Source organism: Alosa alosa, chromosome 9 (assembly GCF_017589495.1).
Source record: "Alosa alosa isolate M-15738 ecotype Scorff River chromosome 9, AALO_Geno_1.1, whole genome shotgun sequence".
Lineage (NCBI taxonomy): Eukaryota > Metazoa > Chordata > Actinopteri > Clupeiformes > Clupeidae > Alosa > Alosa alosa.
The window spans coordinates 36,413,517-36,434,107 of NC_063197.1; the positions used below are offsets into that span (position 1 = coordinate 36,413,517).

The 20,591-nt window shown below is 40.1% G+C and overlaps 1 protein-coding gene across 2 annotated transcripts; it reads right to left on the reverse strand.

Moving 5' to 3' along the window:
* Positions 1 to 1,031: 1,031 nt before the first annotated feature.
* LOC125300016 (vitellogenin-like) lies at positions 1,032 to 19,932 on the reverse strand. Of its 2 annotated transcripts, XM_048251484.1 has the most exons (34): positions 19,844 to 19,932; positions 19,698 to 19,718; positions 19,433 to 19,584; positions 19,088 to 19,339; positions 18,834 to 18,980; positions 18,605 to 18,753; positions 18,359 to 18,509; positions 18,108 to 18,265; positions 17,701 to 17,866; positions 17,493 to 17,618; positions 17,185 to 17,403; positions 16,879 to 17,096; positions 16,697 to 16,794; positions 13,795 to 13,919; positions 13,496 to 13,600; positions 13,268 to 13,387; positions 12,964 to 13,150; positions 12,762 to 12,855; positions 11,949 to 12,134; positions 11,747 to 11,855; positions 11,465 to 11,666; positions 11,102 to 11,370; positions 10,914 to 10,958; positions 10,708 to 10,791; positions 3,194 to 3,400; positions 2,938 to 3,080; positions 2,721 to 2,859; positions 2,505 to 2,634; positions 2,233 to 2,416; positions 2,053 to 2,147; positions 1,873 to 1,967; positions 1,623 to 1,788; positions 1,373 to 1,528; positions 1,032 to 1,266 (listed from the first exon to the last, which is right to left on the reverse strand). In XM_048251484.1, exons 1-34 carry the CDS (start codon positions 19,881 to 19,883, stop codon positions 1,157 to 1,159), a joined length of 4,848 nt encoding a protein of 1,615 aa, XP_048107441.1. In that variant the 5' UTR covers positions 19,884 to 19,932; the 3' UTR covers positions 1,032 to 1,156. The 2 variants fall into 2 exon arrangements, with proteins under 2 accessions (XP_048107441.1, XP_048107440.1); XM_048251483.1 differs by having other exon boundaries at positions 2,721 to 3,080.
* Positions 19,933 to 20,591: the final 659 nt, after the last annotated feature.

The window sequence follows — 20,591 nt, forward strand, 5'->3', positions numbered from 1 at the left end:
TGAGTACTGACTGCCCACTACTGCTTTACTACTGTTTTACTAATGTCCAGAGACTAATGTTTTCACTACTGTTTTACTGCTACACTGTTTTTCATGCTATATTAGCACACATGATCAATGGCTGCGGTCAGGCTTCTGCTACAATACTGAATGGCTTTAACCCTATTACCTCAACCTGTTCTTGCACTGACATAGTTTTTTATATCACCTTGTCTACATTATACTTTACTCTCCTATTTGTCCATATTATTTATGCTGGTCTCTAGACCTTATTCTTGCACTGTTGCACTAATGTTGGACTACTTTTTGCACCTTCACCATGACACTCACTCTCTTGAGCACCTTACCATGCACACATAATTAAAGGACTATGGTTGGACTACTTTTTGCACCTTCACCATGACACTCACTCTCTTGAGCACCTTACCATGCACACATAATTAAAGGACTATGGTTGGACTACTTTTTGCACCTTCACCATGACACTCACTCCCTTGAGCACCTTACCAGTCCCGGCCCTGTCACTACAAGCGTCTTATGCTTGATCACCCTCAAGCATATTGGACTTTTAAATATAAGTATAAACATACAACTAAACTCCACTGTACAATAAAGACAGTAGAAGATAAGAAAACTAACAAAACTAAATACTATATTTAGTATTTAGTTTTGTTAGTTTTCTTATCTTCTACTGTCTTTATTGTACAGTGGAGTTTAGTTGTATGTTTATACTTATATTTACCATTTCTGCTGTAAGTGCATGTTGTGTATGATGTCTGTATGCTACTGAGACCCTTGAATTTCCCCTTGGGGATCAATAAAGTATCTATATATCTATCTATCTATCTATCAATCTATCTATCTTTTTGTTACCATTAGGCCATTGGGGCACTACTAGCATACCTTTAAAAACCTTGAATTTGTTAACTTGGTCACTTTTGTAAAACAACTTTTTACTTCAGTTTTACCCCAAAACCCATATTCAAAGACTGGATGACTAACTGATAAACCATGTGCATATTGGCACAAAATTAAAATTGTTGCTCAATGTTTATTTATTTCATTCATTTGCATAGATTGCATACATGGGATTTAGCATCACGACAGGGACAGACAGACCTAATTGATAAATATATGGGCTGGAATTTAAAACATTCTATGCACAATCTGCATTGCACTGGCAAGCCATGTGAGCTTCTACAGTCTCCCTCAGATCCACACTCTTCTGAGAGATGTTGCTAAGATCCACTGAGCGGCTGATGGAGTCTAAAGAAAAGAAAAGTAAGCGTAGGTTCAGTTAAGCTTTTCACAACGTTAAAAAGATCAGCTAGGAAATCAGTTTATTAGCCACCCAGTGATGTGTAAGACTCACCTGAGGGCAAGCAGTGGAATCCAACAGTGACTGGCATGGTCTTCACGGGGACGCAACCAGGCAGACAACGCAGCACTGGTTCAACAGAATAGCATTTAGAATCCTGGCCAATCAACTCTTTCTCCAGCTTCACAGATTCAAGCTTCAGACGGCACTCTGAAACAAAAAGAACGGCATTTCAACACATCATGTCAGGAGAAGAACATTCCTGCCAAAGCTTCCGATGGATATTGAAAGGTATCTTTCTTACGAGTGTTGTCACGGCAGTTCTCGGCTGGAAGGGTCCAGGAATGGGCGAAGCTGATGGAGCTCTTGGTCTGGTAGCCACTGGGTGTGGAGTACTCCTGTCTGATCTCTCCGTCGGCTTTACCACAGAGCCCACAAGTCTGGCCCTTCATCCAGTCCACAACATTGACCTAAAGAACATTTTTATTGAGTTTTATCCACTTGTATTTCTTCTAAAAAAAACACTGCTGATGTGACATTTTAGCTATATTTACCCTCCATGTGTCCTTGCCGAAGTAAACCTCCTGAAGACCAAGGCTAGGAGCGTGAAGTGACAGGCCCTGAGCTTTCTGTCTAATCTGAACTGGGACTAAAGCCAGAAACATATTGTTATAGAACAGTCGTGGAAAAATAAGTATTTTTGCATCAAAGGAAAAGGAAAATGTTCAGTTTACCTGAGGGATGTTGGTAGGGAAGGTTGGAAATAGGAACCTCAACACCATTAACCTTCACCAGGACATCACTGTCAGTGAGGTACAGGTCAACATCCCTACAGGAGGACACAGCAAAATCATCAGCATTCTTAGCTACACCATTATGATGCAATAGGGCATTCAGTATTTAGGAATACTCACATATCAGCAATCTTCACATTGATGTGGTTCTGTTCGGTAATCTGATCCTTCTTCAGCAACACCATGAATTTAAGCTCTGGAGTGCAGTCTTGAGCCAGCACTTGGTAGCAAGAGAGTGGCATCTCAATTGTGTATTTCCTGTTGTTGAATGTGGTCAGTTTCTTCTGGACCAAACTACATTGGGCTGAAAGTAATTATGAACGTTTTCATGTAAATGAGCAGGGACCAAAAGTGAATCACACATCTTTCACTGCGTATTTATTTGTTCCTACCAGAGGTAGCCTCAGCATACAGGAAATGCAACTTGTCCAGGATGTTGTCCTCGGGAACGGCTTGAATAACAGCATCAGCACCAATAGGCAGGGCAATGGGCAGAGGCAGGGCCAGTTTGGAGAGAGTCATCTAGACAAACAAAACATGCGGTGTGATGAACATCAGCATGATTCATTCGTTTGAAAATAATTATGAGGCTATTTGGAGATATTCACCGCTGGCAGTTTCACAATGACATCGACGGTCCTCTCTGTGGGAATGGCAACAGTCAGTTCAATTTCCTTCTCACTGTTCTTGGCTTTGTTGACAGTGACTCCAGCCACCAGAGCGACTTCAGGGATATACTTAGCCAGCCTGGGTGGAAAAATATGTTCAAAAAATATTCCTGGATTGTACATTATAGCTGACAGTTTTTGATGAATGACAAAGTACCTGGTTGCATAGGTGGTGACAATTTTAGGGATCTTCACCCATTCCAGCTCAAGACGGGCTGCAGGGCTAGCACCAAGAAGACCAGCTTCCGCCTTCAGGATAGTGGCGTATTCCTGGCACTCTGCTCCCCATGCAATCTTACCCTGATTGCACAAAAATGTCAAACACTCAACCATTTACAATAATGGTTGAAACTTACTTTCAAGCCAAATCTGAAGAAAATGCTGAAAAAGTCAAATGTGTGACCGAATCGCACCATGACTTTGTGCTTGCTCAGAAGCACACCATCAGCACACATCTTCCAGTTGTCCGTCTCAGCCAGGGCAGAGATGATGGTCTGCAGTCTGTAGTTGGCCTTGTCCAGATAAGCAGCAGCCTGGTATCCCAGCAGTTTCTGGTCTGCTCTCACAGCACGGAAGAGGACCACCACCGCAGGAGCGACACCGTTACCAAGGAACTTATTCTGAAAGTATGGATTAAAAATGACATATTTCTAGTTCAGTGCCCGTTCAAACATGCCATTCCTGTAGGAGACTCGTAGCCCAATTACATGCCCGCAGGTACACCTGGTTTAAAAATGTTTTTGGCAAATGAAGGGACATGAAGCAAGATAGTAGTGAGTAGGGATTTTTCTTGAAAAATCAACTTTATCCCTCTAGGCGCCACGGTCGAGTTTACTCGACAAGATGCGGCACTGAATAAAACGGCCGATTTTGCCAAATAGGGTGTCATATTTCGTTCCACCTCCACTCCACTAGATGGCAGACATGTCCTACGTCATCCCCGAGTCCGAAAAACATCATGCTTTAAACAAAACCTTCGAGCTACAGCACATTGAATCAGTGCGTGCAATACCGGAGCTAGTGTGCGTGTGAGCCATTTTATCAGAGCAATATTGTCAACGTCAGCGAGTATTTGCATTAGAGTATCATCTAATGGCATCAAAAAAGTTTACCCGAAATGAAGTGTTGGGTCTTCTATTCGCGGATCCTTTGCCAAATGTCAGTGGTGGGAATAATGTTTCACGGGGTCTGAGTGTTCATCGGGAAGTTAGCAGGCATGTTAGTGGTGTGGCGAACGAGGCTGGAGGTAATGTCCATGCAGCGCTAGCTTTTTTGTCTTCTGACCGTGTGCCTGTCCGCAATCACGGCGACAGTAACGTGGTGGAGCCTTTGTCTAATGCCACTGGGTATGTTAGACGAGGTTGAAGTGCTCATTGGACAGCTAGGGGGTAACGTAGAGGCAGTGTGGGGAGTCGCAATGAGAATGACAGTAGGCCTAGTCTGAGCTGCGCAAATTCTCTCCACTCGGCGTGCGCAAGGCAGATCTGGCCATGCTGCTCGCAGCAGGAGCAGAGGTGGTGTGACATGGGGCAGGGGAGCCATTAGGCTATGCATAGTCTATCACAAGATGATGGGAATGCCGGCCCTCTATGGATACGGATAGGGAGTCATTATCTCTACAGCAAAAGGCCTGCTACATAAATTCTTTTTTTTTTGTCAGCCATTTATTAGTAATGATTTACACTGTTGATTTACTATCTACTGTAGTTCCCTGACCATTTAGTACAATATGTGTTCTTTTTTGTGTGTTCATGTCCTTGTGATGTGTGTGTCTTTGTCAGCTAAGAAAAAAACAATAAAAAAAAACATCAACAAAAACAACAAAAAGAAAAAAAATACTAAAATTGTCTCTTGTCTTGTCTCGTCATCTCACTCCTGATCTGTGCCTTGCCATGGCAAGTGAGCTTTTGAACTAAACAGGTCTTGTCTACTTGTGTTTGTGTGTCATATGAATAATATATATGTGCCCCAAACATGGAATCAGAGTGCCTACTGTATGTAGTAAATAGAAAATCTCTACAGCAAAAGGCCAGCCTACCACTACATGCATTCGGTTTGTTTCTGCCATTTATTAGTAATGATTTACACAGTTTGTTTACTACTTAGTATTTACCTGAGCATTCAGTATTGTGCAATATAGCATACAGAAGGTGAGGGACATTTTGGGGGGGAAAGAAGTGGTGCATTTTATCATTCAAACATGCAACTTTTCATGAAAATTCTATAATCCAAGATGGCCACAACCATATGATGTCATAATATGCAAATTAGATATGACAATTTAATCCCTACATAAACTTTGGGTCATCCTTAATATTTCTCTAATTTACAGAAAGCCTCTATCTCTTATCACTTTTAAGATATAGCCTTTTGAAATAAAATGACAAAATCGAACGTTTAGAAAAAAAACCTCTGGCGCCTAAAGGGTTAACTGGCGTTATGGATGTGACTATACTAGCCCGTGCTGACTAGGCTATTTTAACTGGCGTTATGGATGTGACTATACTAGACCGTGCTGACTAGGCTATTTTAACTGGGGTTATGGATGTGACTATACTAGACCATGCTGACGGCTATTTTAATCCGGTCCGGCGACACCTTCGGAACACGCTGCTATTTAGACATGAGGCAGACGGACACAAAGTCTGGCCGCCCATTCTTCTCTGTTGAACTACTCGCTAAGTAGCCCAGACATCACATGAAAGAACTTTTTCTCATCTTTTATACGGTGCTATAGACGCTATTTGCTGTGATAAAAACATTCATACACACATTCATATGTGTAAGTCTCAATCCGTCTATTTATTTCCACAAAACTCGCCAGAAGTCATTATTTAAGGGGTTATTTTTCAATTTTTTCTAACGGGGGGGCATGCCCCCAGACCCCCCTACAATTGCGCTACTACCTTTTTCAGGTGGACAGGGCGCCCCTTTTCATGTCTGTGCCCAGGGGCGCAGTGGCTCATAATCCTTCCATGACACAGGGTTAAAAACACTGGTCTTGTTTTCAAGTGCATTTTCTTGTAATTTAATTAATTGTACATTTTGAAGAAACTTTTCCATTCTATTAGGTTTTTTTTACATAAATCAGTGATTATACATAGCAAAAGAGTCAGGAGACAGACATTTTTAAAATTAGGTTTAGGGAAAAATTTAACACACACGCACTATGACTTCACAAAATCTCACTCCAGCCAAAGTGACATTTTTACATATAAAAATGACAAGCCTAATAGCTGCTTTGAGTTAAGGCTATGGGCTGTATTTTGCACACCAGCGCATGGCGTAAAAATTCGTTTTCCACCCATGCAAAGTTTAATTCGGTATTTTGCACATTTATTTTTTAAACATTGCGCCCAGGGCTGTGGCAATAGGGAGGGGCCTGGCGCGTTGTCTAAAAATCGCTATCGTACACCACGTAAACCTGGTCAGAAGTCAATGGCGAGTTGTTCATATGCTATTTTAAGAGTGCATGTCAACAGTCATATTGGCAGGTGCACGCACCATCCTTCTATCATTCATGAATGCACACCAGCGCACGTCCATGCAAAACATTACAAATTGCTCGATTACAATGGGAAACATAATTAGAATAAAGATATTACGAAATACTGTACATCTCATGATGAGTAGTTATTCACCATCATTTGCAAATTGGTAATGAGAGAAGTGATTAGGGGAGAGGCGAGAGACACGTATGGAGCACAGCTAAAGACGCACTGTCACGAGATATAAGCAACTCATCTGCAGGATAAATGTTGTTAAGGATAAGTGTTGCTTTTTCCAGCCTATGTTTTCGATGGTAACCCATTGTCAGTCAATAGTGAAAGTAACTGCATATAACTGTCTTCGTTGACTGACACCTTGGTGAAGTTAGTTTCACTTTGCCAATGAGTTCAAATAATAGACGAGTGCAAATGCGTGAAGGCTATGCTAGGTTTTAGTAAAGCATGGTTTAAGAATGAAGCAGCCTCCTTCAAATGCGCCGTTGAATGCCAAAATACCGATGCATTTATTTGACATATCGCGCTTTGCGCTGTTAAAGGGAATGACAGATGTCATTCTCATTGGTTTAAATGATGTTACACCCCAAACACACCCATATAACTGATTAAAAAAACTAGGAACACCTTGTTGCGCCATGCGCTCCACGTTTGATAACAAAACCCCTCCCAATGTGAACTGGACATCCTACTAAATTTGAATAGACTTTTGACGAGTGACGATGCACTTTAGAATGTCATGATAGGGCCCTATATGTTTATTGTTAATCTTATTGAATAACTTCCTTCGCTCGTTTCAATTTGGGACCTTGCAGTCGGAATTATCGTTTGTTTATTCAAAGTCTCAAGTCCAAAGTAGCCTGGGCTATTCCAATCGTTAGTTTATTGCACAGCATTTTCACGTCATTTTAATTAATGTGTTTAATGTGTTGCAACATACGCGGAATCATTGTGTGCAAGCAAGACACCTGCTAAGTCTGAAATCAATCCCACGAATGGTTCGACAGATATGCGGTTAACACACAAACACACAGATGGGAGAGTGGCTACAGCTTGTGTCATTTAATGGACTTTACTTGTTGGTAAATGGATTGTGTAATTTAATGGGCCTTACTTGTTGGTAAATGTCTTGTATCATTTAATGGACCTTACTTGTTGGTAAATGGTTGATGCATTATTGGACCTTCATGGACCTTACTTGTTGGTAAATGGCTTGTGTCATTTAACCCTTTAGGCGCCAGAGGTTTTTTTTCGAAACGTTCGATTTTGACATCTTCATTTCAAAAGGCTATATCTTAAAAGTGATAAGAGATAGAGACTTTCTGTAAATTAGAGAAATATTAAGGATGACCCAAAGTTTATGTAGAGATTAAATGTTTATATGTAATTTGCATATTATGACGTCATATGGTGGCGGCCATCTTGGATTATAGAATTTTCATGAAAAGTTGCATGTTTGAATGATAAAATGCACCACTTCTTTCCCCCCAAAATGTCCCTCACCTTCTGTATGCTATATTGCACAATACTGAATGCTCAGGTAAATAGTAAGTAGTAAACTAACGTAGCGGTAGGCTGGCCTTTTGCTGTAGAGATTTCCCATTTACTACATACAGTAGGCCAGGGGTCTCAAACACCCGGCCCGACGTATGTCAATATAGTAATGTAATTCGGCCCTTGAGGCTATTTTTAATTGCGACAAACAACGATACTGATTAAAATAGACGATAGATCCAAGTACGGTGACAAATCTCATTTGTAGCCTACTCTGCTCTACTATGTGCTAGACATCCAGAGCTTGATTCAAACCCAAAATCGCTGTGCAAAGTTTTCAGGAAATACTTGTATTACACGCGAGAAACACAAAGACGTGCATTTGTAATGACGCGGGAGCGATGCAGGCCATAGTTTTGCACAAATTGAAGCAGAAATAGGCCTTCACCTAATGTTGAAAAATGTTCACGTGTGATGAAGTCTTAGGTAGGCTATGTTATTCATCTATTCTGATTCTGAAGGAGAATATCCTTTTGGAGATTATGATCGATCGTCTATTGACAGTGAGTCACAGTGCGTCTGTGAATGGAGGTGCGTCTTTGCGTGTATACGACGGTGTCCACTAACCATACCATGCTTATTTCGACCCTCTGCCCAACATTGCTTGGAGGTTGCAGTGGTAATCGTGATGAAAGTGTCCGTAATGGACGTGGTACAGACAGCAGGGCTAGTAGAAACGAACTATGCGAACTTCTGGGTACTCAGATTAACCGCGATAGGAACTGATTTGACCAGAATACTTTTTTGTAGGCCTTGTGGTTTAGTAATACATCACTAAACCATATACATCTTAGGTGTTGGTATACATCTTAGGTGTTTTCCTGTTAATTTGTTATGTGGGTAATATGAAAAAAGGAAAGTAAACCTGCTCAAATATGTTCATCCAGTATTTACTGAAAGGTGCATAATTTGAGGTGCTTGCCATCCAGTGATGGGTACATTTACCCCTTCATAAACTTTTTGTTTATACTCAAAGATTTTTACATTTACAGTAGGACTTTATCTCTGACCACTTTCAAGCCATGGCCTTTTGAAATTTTGATATAAAAATCCAATGGTGTTGCTTTCTTAACCCTGACGCCTAGTTTGCCAGGTTTAGAAAAGTTATGAGAGGAAAATATTTTTATTTGGTGTGAAACACACACATACCCGTTTTTATGCTTTTTGTTTGTTTTATAATTTGTATTAATTTATTAATTTAATACTAATTTATTTTATCATTATTTTATTTATAAGCTAAGGTTGCTAGCACAGGTGTCTAAAACTAGATAAAAACACTTGCACTTTCTGTTTGCAGTTTTGTGTGGTATTTGAAAAAAAGAACATTGCATTTTCAGAAATAGCCGGCCCTCCAATCAGATGACGTTGGCAGAAGTGGCCCCCAGCTCATTTGAGTTTGAGACCCCTGCAGTAGGCACTCTGATTCCATGTATGGGGCACATATATATTATTCAGATGACACACAAACACAAGTAGACAAGACCTGTTTAGTTCAAAAGCTCACTTGCCATGGCAAGGCAGAGATCAGGAGTGAGATGACGAGACAAGACAAGAGACAATGTTAGTATTTGTTTTCTTTTTGTTGTTTTTGTTGATGTTTTTTTGTTGTTTTTTTCTTAGCTGACAAAGACACACACATCACAAGGACATGAACACACAACATGTCCTAAATGGTCAGGGAAATAGATAATCAACAGTGTAAATCATTACTAATAAATGGCTGACAATTTTTTTTTTTTATGTAGCAGGCCTTTTGCTGTAGAGATAATGACTATCCATATCCATATCCTATCCATACAGGGCCGGCATTCCCACCATCTTGTGATAGACTATGCATGGCCTAATGGCTCTCCTGCCCCGTGTCACCACCTCTGCTCCTGTTGCGCAGCAGCATGGCCAGATCTGCCTCAAGGGGCAAGGCCGAGTGGAGAGAATTTGCGCAGCTCGGACTAGGCTTACTGTCATTCTCATTGCGACTCCCCACACTGCCTCTACGTTCCCCCCTAACTGTCCTATGAGCACTTCGACCTCGTCTAACATACCCAGTGGCATTGTGGCATACCCAGTGGCATACCCAGTGGCATACTGTCGCCGCGATTGCGGAGAGGCACACGTTCAGAAGACAGAAGCTAGCGCTATGGACATTAGGCTACCTCCAGCCTTGTTCGCCACATCACTAACACCCTGCTAACTTCCCGATGAACACTCCGAACCCGTGAAACATTATTCCCACCAGTGACATTGGGCAAACGATTCAACGTTTGTGCTTGGTGTAAGCTAAACTATGGAGTAAACTCTCACTTTGTCCAGCTGCATCATTGCAAGGCAGGGACGCACCTGAAGCCTCACTAAACGAATCACCGTCATTTTCTGAAGGCAGATATTCCCCTTCAGAATCAGGGTCCGTGAATAGAAGACCCAACACTTCATTTCAGGTAAACTTTTTTGATGCCATTAGACGATAATTGAATGCAAATACTCGCTGATGTTGACAATATCGCTCTGACAAAGTGGCTCACATGCACACTAGCTCCGGTATTTCACGCACTGATTCAATCGCGCTGTAGCTAGAAAGTTTTGTTTAAAGCATGCTTTTTTTTTCGATTTCGGGGATGACGTATGACATGTCTGCCATCTAGTGGAGTGGAGGTCGAACGAAATATGACACCCTATTTGACTAAATCGGCCGTTTTATTCAGTACCGCATCTTGTCAAATAAACTCGACCGTGGCGCCTAGAGGGTTAATGGACTTTACTTGTTGGTAAATGGCTTGTGTCATTTGATGGACCTTACTTGTTGGTAAATGGCTTGTGTCATTTGATGGACCTTACTTGTTGGTAAATGGCTCGTGTCATTTCATGGGCCTTACTTGTTGGTAAATGGCTTCAAAGCTGGATGCGCTGCTTCCGCTGCTTCTGAGCTTCTGAGCAGAGATTCCTTGAGAGACCAAGTGCTGATATCCAGTCACACATATTGGAGTTAGACATGTTTCACACTATATTTTAGATATTTGAGACATGTTAGACATGTTTCACTATACTTTAGATATTTGAGCTTTTTCAACACTGATTATACCTGGTTCTTGTGGAATTTCTTGAATGGGTAGTCCTTAAAAGAAGTCTACAGAAAAGTAGGATAACAATGTATAAAAGATGTAATAACTTCTGCCATAAATACAAAAAGTGAATGAATCATGCATGTCCTCAGTCCTGACACATTAACAGTCTTGATCAATGATACCATGTGATATGGCCCAAACTGACCTTTGACATGCGGGAGCTGGAGGAGCTAGAGCTGGAGCTAGAGGAACTTAACAAGCTGCTAACGCCAAACAGGCTGGAGCTGAGCAAGCTGCTGAAGCTGCTCGAGCTGTTTCTCAGAGTAGGCTCAAGGATCTTCTTCAGCTTAGAAACAATGGTTCTGCCCTCGGCGCTTTGCTCATCAATGATGTTGATCTCCTTCAGGAGCCTTTCTGCAGCCTTGGGTCCAACTTGAACTTCAACCTCCAGTCTTTCAATTGCTGGGCCATCAGCTACACAAAAGACGAAAAATGGGTTGAGTTGAACTATCTGATTACTCCTATCCACTCCAGAAATTCATAACATATATATATATAAATAACTGACCTGGTTTCACGGCAACAAGAGCTGCATGCTGTCCAAGTAGGTTGAGTAGGGGAACGTTCCTGATGAAGGCAGCATTGCTAGAGGTGAACTCGAAACATCCCTTAATTCCCAGGAGAGCAGCAGGGACACAAAGTGTCTTGTGGATTGGTGCATTTGCTTTCAGCTGAGGTTGCACTTCAGATGATACATCAGCGGACTGAGACTGCAAGAGAGAATCATCAGCGCATCAGCACATCAGAAAATACCTCAAAGTAAGAAAAGAACCGTTCCCATTAGACTTACCAAACTATACTCAGCAGAAACACGCTGTGCAGCAACATCAGGTACCATTGGTGTTATTCTCTCAGCTGCAAGGTCCTCAATGTTACGTGCAATAGCCAGTGTCTCAACACTAGGAGCAATAAAAATCATACAGGCTTACAGTCATGAATGTCTATATAATATCTATATTATTTTTCACATCGTTTAACACGGGTAATATTACCGAATGTCTGCAATGTGCTCAGGTGTCACAACAGGAAGAGCCTCAATCTTGAAGTTCAGTTTAGGAATGTCTGCTCTTGCAGCAAGCTTAGCAGGAAGCACAGTGACAGCCTTGGCTGTGGCCATGACGGCAGCCTGAAGGAAGGCAGTGTTGACTCCCATCACAGCAAAAGTGTGCATGGAGATGCTGAGGAAGGAGAAGATCTACATTTTGTATGTTTTCTACTAAAGTAAATGGGCTTCATTCATCAATACCTTTATAAATCCCCATAAAAGGACATGATACTGCAGGGCCGTGTGCACACAAATTGAGGCTGAGGCAACAGGTTCTACCGTAAATTATACACTACATGAGGAAGACAGTTTGATTACAGTATATGACACATGCTTTGAAGTGAAAGCTCTGCAGCAGGAATTGAACAGTAAATGAGTTATTATATTTAGTAGTCAGTATAAAAAGTGGAAAAGTGTTATTCGTTTATTTATTTTCAAATACCTTAATGGGTTGTAAAATAGTGAAATTTATTTTCTTAAAAATAATAATAATATTTGTATTAAAATATATAATAAATTATTACATTCTATTATATATATATATATATATATATATATATTATTATTATATAATAAAATTAAATAAATAATATTATAAATATTCTATTCTATATATTCTATTATACTTTACACCTGCAGAAATTATAAGAATGCAAAAACAAGCACAAACAAGTCAGTTCTCAAACGTACATAAGAGTGCTCCCAGAAACAAATCTCCTGTGTTTTGAAAGCTGAATGTTGACTAAATGTTGAGATGTACCTTGGAGTGGCCTCAGCTTCCAACTGGATGTCTGCTTTCAGCAGCTCCGCAGCATTGAGAGGTTCAGAAAGAGGAGGAGTAATTGTTGATTTCACTGTAGATATTAGATGGAGGGGAGATGTATTGTATTAAAAAACAAATAGCATTGAAATATGCCAATTATGCCCATTCATTATTGCATAATTATCCTAATCCTACCTACCTTTGATGGTAGCAGCAGCAACAGCAGCAGAATAGAGACTGAGCTCCATTGGCACACCAACAGCAGTGGGGAAGATGCGGCGAATCTCCGCGGCCAGAAGAGGCTTAGCAGCCTGAGCGGTAATGCCAGTCTGCAGTGTCCTCAGAGCATCCTTCAGCACGGTCTTGGCATCGGCACTGGTGGCAAGCTGGAGATAAACAGGACGATAACATTTCCACACTTTAATCATATCATTGGAAGTCAAACCAAATACATATGACAGTGTCACCTCATGAACAAGCAGGGGGAAGACATTATTGTATACCTGAACTGCTTGATCAACAATAGCTTTGTCAATGTTGGCAAAAGCAATCTCCTGTCCAAAGAATTTCACGTAGACAGATGCGAGTGGCTGGCTAGTTGGCAAGGCCTTCCATTCAGCAATCTTCAAGAAGATAAGATGTTATCACGGTCAAATATTATATTTTTCAATATTCTCAAGATATTTACGTTTGAAAATAATTAAGTGAAAAGTGATTTCAGTTTTACATACCGCCTTCATGACACGCTTCATCTTGGTGATCCTGTCATTCTCCAAATCTTCCAAAACACGAGTTTTCAGAAGGGCCTCCTGAATTCCCTCAGTTCTCACTCCAAACTGAGAGTGAAAAAGTAACACATTAGATAAAATGATGGAAAGATGGATAAGATTTATATGAGAACAAGATGATATGTATATGAGAACAAGATGAGATTGATATGAGAACAAGATGAGATGTATATGAGAACAAGATGAGATTATTGATATGAGAACAAGAAGAGATTGATCTGAGAACATTGTTGGTATCACACCTCCAGAACATCAGCAGCAGCTCCAGCCAGGTAGGCACGAGTTTTGGCCACAACAGCTCTGGGCAGAATGGTGGCACCATCATTGATGATGAAAGCAGTACCGACAGCACCAGCCATCACAGGACCTTTATAGATAATAGAGAATTTTACTTCAGAACAGGGGGGACTTTAAAACCAATTATTCTGCTTTTCATTTTAACCTGGATAAATTCAGGAAAATGCTAAATACAAACATGCGTATGTAACCCACCTTAAAGTTTGGTTGCTAAGACCATAACTTTAGTATTAGAATGGTCTGAGTCCAATAACTAAATAAATATATAATATGGATAAATAAAATAAATATGAATAAATAGCAAGAACAAGAAGCTAAGTTTACATGATTATAAAGTATTCTCAAAGACTTTTACTTTGGTATAGTCATCTCCTAGGTGACTGGTTTGTTTTTTCACTCTGGATGCTCCACTTGAATGAACATAACTAGACATTATTGATGACCCTCTTGAGAAAAATAATACTTTTCTAATATAATCGAACTTTTTTTCAAAGTCTACCTATCTGAATCTGTTGTAAAGCCACTTCTCAAGAAGAATAACCTGGATGCCTCCATGCTAAACAATTACAGGCCCATATCCAATCTACCTTTTATTGGCAAAATTATTGAAAAAGTAGTCTTTAATCAATTAACCACCTTCCTAACATCAAATGGGTATTTTGATTACTTTCAGTCTGGTTTTCGGGCAAATCACAGCACTGAAACAGCTCTCATTAAAGTTTCCAATGACATACGCCTCAACACAGATTCAGGTAAAACATCAGTCCTAGTGCTACTGGACCTTAGTGCAGCATTTGACACTGTTGATCACAATATTTTACTACACAGACTAGAACACTGGGTTGGATTTACAGGCATAGTTATCAGCTGGCTAAAATCATATCTACAAGAAAGGAGCTTCTTTGTTGCCATCGGAAACTGTACCTCAACACCAACGTCCTTGACCTGTGTTCCCCAGGGGTCGATCTTGGGGCCACTATTATTCAACCTCTATATGCTCCCACTTGGACAAATCATTCAAAATAATTTGATTTCATATCATAGCTATGCAGATGACACACAAATTTACTTAGCTCTATCACCAAACAACTATGGTCCTCTTGAATCTATGTGTCAGTGTATAGAACAAATCAACACCTGGATGTCTCAAAATTTTCTTCAGCTGAACAAAGAAAAAACTGAAGTAATTATATTTGGTAAAAATGAGGAAAGACTTAGGGTTGCCACTCTCCTTGACACAAAAGGGTTGAAGGCAAAGGATACTGTTAAAAACCTTGGTGTATTAATTGACAGTGATCTAAATTTCAACAGCCACATGAAAGTGATAACTAAACAGCTTTTTACCACCTCAAAAATATTGTCAAACTCAGAGGGCTGATGTCAAAACATGACTTAGAAAAACTCATTCATGCATTTATCTCCAGCAGGGTTGATTACTGCAATGGACTGTTCACAGGCCTTCCTAAAAAGACTATTAAACAGCTTCAGGTGATACAAAATGCAGCAGCTAGGACTCTAACAAAAACTAAAAGAACTGACCACATTACTCCAATTCTTAAGTCCTTGCACTGGCTTCCAGTAAGTCACAGAATTGACTTTAAAGCACTATTGCTTGTTTATAAATCAGTAAATGGAGCAGGACCTAAATACTTGTCAGACATGCTTCAGCAGTACACACCTTCTCGTCCTCTCAGGTCCCAGGTGAAAAACCTGCTAGTAAAACCTACAGTTAGAACTAAACATGGTGAAGCAGCTTTTAGCTGCTATGCGGCTCAGCTGTGGAACCAACTTTCGGGATGACATTAAAAGGCCCCAACTGTAGCCAGTTTTAAATCTAGACTTAAGACCAAACTGTTCTCAGACGCTTTCTGCTAACTGTGCCGAAGTTACAAATTCTGAATCTGCCTCGATAATTATTCTACTTTGTCTTTTATTACTTTTTTTTACTACTTTTGCCTTTGTTTTTGCTTACTAATTATTCTTTTATTTTTAAATGATTTTACCTTGTGTTTTATGTTTTTTTTTATTATGATCTTTACCTTTTAACTATTCTTTTGACTATATTGCCCTTCTATGCTTTTATTTGTTATTATCGTTTGGTTTTGTTTATGTAAAGCACATTGAATGACCTCTGTGTATGAAATGTGCTATATAAATAAACTTGACTTGACTTGACTTGACTTGAATCAGCTTACCTTTCCTTCTACATATTTTTTGCTATCTAGAAAGCTTGAAGAGCTTTGTTTTACAATTGGAATTTAATGAGATGTCATAACTTTAATATTTAATATATTACATTGATTAGTATTCTCAAACTGCTGTAAGCGGATTGTTTTTTATGTACTCTGGATTTCGTTGAATGGCGAGTCAGTCCCCTTGGATCCCGATTGAACTGTTCTGCCCTTTGATACTGGATTCCCAACCTTTGGAACTTGACCCCTTGGCCCAAACCCTTATTCTGTTCCCTGGACACAGATAAGCCTTCACACATACACATTGTACACTCACACTATCTTTCACGAGTATTTCTTTTTCTTTTGGACATTTGAGTTTTTAACTATTGATTTGATACTTTGTATTTTAAGAGCTCTTATTATTTTGTGGGGTTTCTATTTATTTTTTTATTTTATTTATTAATATTCTCTCTTCTATTCTCTTAGAGAAAATGTATACTTGTATTTAATAAACCTGCATTATTTATTTATATCACTTTACCTATTGTTTCATTGTTAATTCCCCCTTATTTAGAACCTAGACTGGTCTAAACCCACCTTGAATACAGCACTTCTCGTAATTTAACTAGTAATGTGTATTCTTATTTAGTAGAGCAGAGGGGTATAAACTTACTTTTGTAGATGTCAAGGTGGATAGCTTTGCTGTAACGGTAGCTCAGTCTGTCCAGCTTGGGACTCAAGATCTTGATAGCAACATTGCTGGCAGCAGCACTAACATGGGCATGAATGACTGTGTTAGACAACTAACCATGGTTCAAGAGGAAAGCAAAATGCACAAAGGCAAAGTGTGCTTACACTGTGGCGTAGTCTGGGACAGTGCTCCTGGTAAGGGATCTGATGTAGGAATACACAAAACTGACAATCTGCATGCTGGTCTCCTTCTTCAGAACGCTAGCAATAGTAGATACCAGTGCAACTGTGGGTTTGGTCTCAAACAGAACCACAGCAGCCACCATACGCAGCTCAGGGTGGAGGGCCTTGTCCACAAACAGTTGCAGGGCCAATGGCTGGATCTACAAGACCAAATTAAACTATACCGTTAAACATCAGTAAGAGTTGGGTTTGTAATTGTCCTTGTTGGCAGATGCATACTAGACTTACCAATCTGGGTTCCTTCTTAGCAATGGTTCTGAGAGCCAAAATGGCGTCGACTTGCACTCTGATAGGGAGAGCAGCAGCTGCGGAACCGAATCCAGGGAGGATCTTCATGATTGGTTTAAGACTGGCAGGATGACCAGCGTTCCCGAGAGCTTTGACCAGCAGGGTGATCTCAGCAATATCAGCCTTAGAAATAGCCTCAGCTGCAAGTTCATGGATGGGCTAAAGAAAGAATTTTAATATTTTCTGTCAATTATAAAGAAAAACTATGCAAATTCAGGCAAATGCTGATGACTAAGGGAAATATTTACCTTCAGAAGTTCAGCTGGGCATGTAGGAACTGCAGCACAGTACTTGGAAATCATGGTACCATATCCCAGCATAGCAATCTCACGCAGAACAGGGTTTATCTGAATCTTGGGGTGCAGGGCTAGGATCTGTGTGATTGATAGAGTAGACATATTAGGGTTTTTTAATATAAATGTTTTATTAAAAGCTATGCTGCTTTGGTATGCTTACATTGACGAGTCTGATGATCTCTAGATCAGCAGGAACCATATGCACAGCAGCCAAAAGAATCGTAACAGTTTCAGGAATGCTGATGTCTTCAGCCAGAAACTTATCCTTGATTAACTGCAGAGCATTTGGTGTTCCAACAAGTGGAATGGTATCCAAAATCCAACGTCTAAAACAAGATGTACATACATGATGTACAAATATTTCAATTTAGGTGCTGGGAAATACTGAAAATATGCAATGTATTACCTGTATTCTGGCCTTGAACTATGCAATGTATTACCTGTATTCTGGCCTTGAACTATGCCATCTATTACCTGTATTCTGTCTGCAGTGTATTACCTGTATTCTGGCCTTGAACTATGCAATGTATTACCTGTATTCTGGCCTTGAACTATGCAATGTATTACCTGTATTCTGGCCTGGCCCTGAACTGGGTCCAGATGGCTTCGATGTTCTCCAAACTGGCCACACGGAAGACCTGGATCAACTGGATGAACTTCAGAGGAGCATCCTCATGGACCTTAGCCACATTGTTGGCAACAAGATGGTGCAGAATCTCCACAATCTGAAAAATGAATTGAAATGATGAAGTATCTGAAAATGAGTTGAGACAATGAGGTGTGCAGGTGACACATTATATGACACATTATAAATTCACCTGAGCCTGTGCATTACTAATCTTCAGAAGCTGAATTGGAGACTGAAGAATTTCAGTGGCAAACTCATAGAACAGGGATCCGCGGGCCACATAGTCTGCAGTGATGGGCACAATGGGAGTCTTCTTAATCTCCAGGAAGGTCAGGCTTTGCCTGGAAAGAGAAATAGATAGTTATAAGGCATTTAATTCATAGGCTATCAATATATTTTGTGATGATAGGATCATACAACATGTAATAATACATACTTGGCTTCCATCTGTGCAACTCCACCCATCTCAGCAACAGGTGTGACCTGATGAAGTTCCCGAACTGTAGCTTCAGTGATCAGAGCACCAGTGGCACTTGGTTTCATGATGTAGCTGTAGGTTGCAGCTCCAGTCAGGCTCTTTGCTTGCTGTGTGTGTGAGATTGGACAGTTATTATAAGATCACTAGACATCACCAGATCTAAACTAAATGATCTTGTTCTACTGACCAGTGTTTCCAAATAAGCCAGGCCCAAATCCTTGATGATCCTCTCTTGGCAGTTGGTGAGATCTTTGGACTTGGTGACAACAATGCGCTCTGCCTTCACATCCTCACTAATGATGTATTGGGTCTTGCACACTCCCTGAGCTCCAGCCTTAAGAGCAAAGATGGACATATTCATGAGATGACATTCATTTTTCATTCATTTCAGAACATTATCTGAAAACAGTATGATATAATCATTCATGTTTATTTTCTCACCTCTTGCAGCTCATAAACATTTTGGGTCTTCTTGAGGTTAAGCTGAAGAATGTTGAGGATACCTCTGTGAACATTCAGAACTGTAGCAGAGACTCCAGCGGGGGCAAACACCTTGCCAACCACACCATTAGCATACTCAAACTTAATGGGAATCAGAAGCTGAGAAGCCAGTGCTGAGGTGAGCTTGGTGGCTGGGACGAAAGGGTCCTTTGGCCAGACACCGCTGTACTCAAAGATCTCAGGATCTGCGAGCTTATTAAATTAAATTGACCATTCATTAATAATCATTCACTGAATTTATTTTTTAAAACACATTTTTTGAACTAAAATAGGATGTTATCTTACCTTCAGCAAGTAGGTGTTCTGAGCCACAGCACTGATGAGAACCTTGCTGCTGACTTTCATTCCTGCTCTGGCCAGACCTTCCACAGGAAGCCCACCAAGAAGCAACGCCTCATATTTGTAGATGTAGGTCTTAGAGGCAGCAAACTCAGGAGCTGTGGAAAGAGTTAAACAGGTTGTTTTGAGAACCTATTGCGTTTGAATCTTTTCCCCAATAACTCTAAAAATATAATAACTTAAGATAAAGTTAACAAGTGCTTACACTCACCAAGATTAATATGTTGACTTGCTAGAAAATAATACAAATAAAAAGATTTTTGTAAGAAGTTGATTTAAAGTCTTGAATAAGTTCCATGGCATTGCTACTCTGAACACGTATTTTATACCTGAATTAAAAAATATGAGTCAACTTACCCACAAGGGCCAGAGTCAGTGCGAGCACAACCACTCTCATTGTCGGATGGATGTAAAGAACAACACCAGCATGGTCCCCTTTTATACTCCAAATTTTGCTGAGAACATGTTTAATCTGAAATGTATCATTAACTAAACTCTTAGTTTGACCCTTTTTTGTACAGCCCACGTTCAGGCTATGACATGGAACAACTAAATTAACAGTTAGGTTAACCTGACCATATTCTCTGAGTATCCTAGGACCAGTGGCATGGTTGGTTGATTGTTTTTTTTCTACCTGCACTCAGAGATTGGTCAATATTTACAAATCCCCATATGGAAATGTGAATGTAGGAAGAAACACCCTAGATATTTGGCTTTTCCATCAATTATAATCACCAAATGATAGATAGATAGATACTTTATTGATCAAATGGAAGAAGGAATGAATTCTCCACACATAACTCCAATACATATTATATACTGTATTTTTCCATAACATAGCATTTAAAAGGACAGAATAGCAGATATTTCTAAATGAATCAATTTACATTTACTTGTATTCATGCAACAGACCACTTGTACTACAGTGTGTGTGTATGTTTCCATCAGTGTGTGTCCCCCTTGGGCCTGGTGTGGCTAACACTACAGCATTTGGCATAAAGGCATTTGTAGTTGCCCTCTGTAGAATTTGCATTAATAGAATTTGCATTCATGGAAAGGGTTATTTGGTCTGTGGTATGGTGAGGAATGGTGTAATAGATTTCAT

Bases quoted from the DNA above. Each gene is read 5' to 3' on its own strand.
- LOC125300016 (XM_048251483.1), bottom strand. From the start codon at position 19,883: ATGAGAGTGGTTGTGCTCGCACTGACTCTGGCCCTTGTGG. The intron at 13,388-13,495 runs GTATGTAAAACT...ATCTTCTTGAAG, and splicing joins TGAAGCGTGTCATGAAGGCG to ATTGCTGAATGGAAGGCCTT. The intron at 1,789-1,872 runs GTAAATATAGCT...AATGTTCTTTAG, and splicing joins TCGGCAAGGACACATGGAGG to GTCAATGTTGTGGACTGGAT.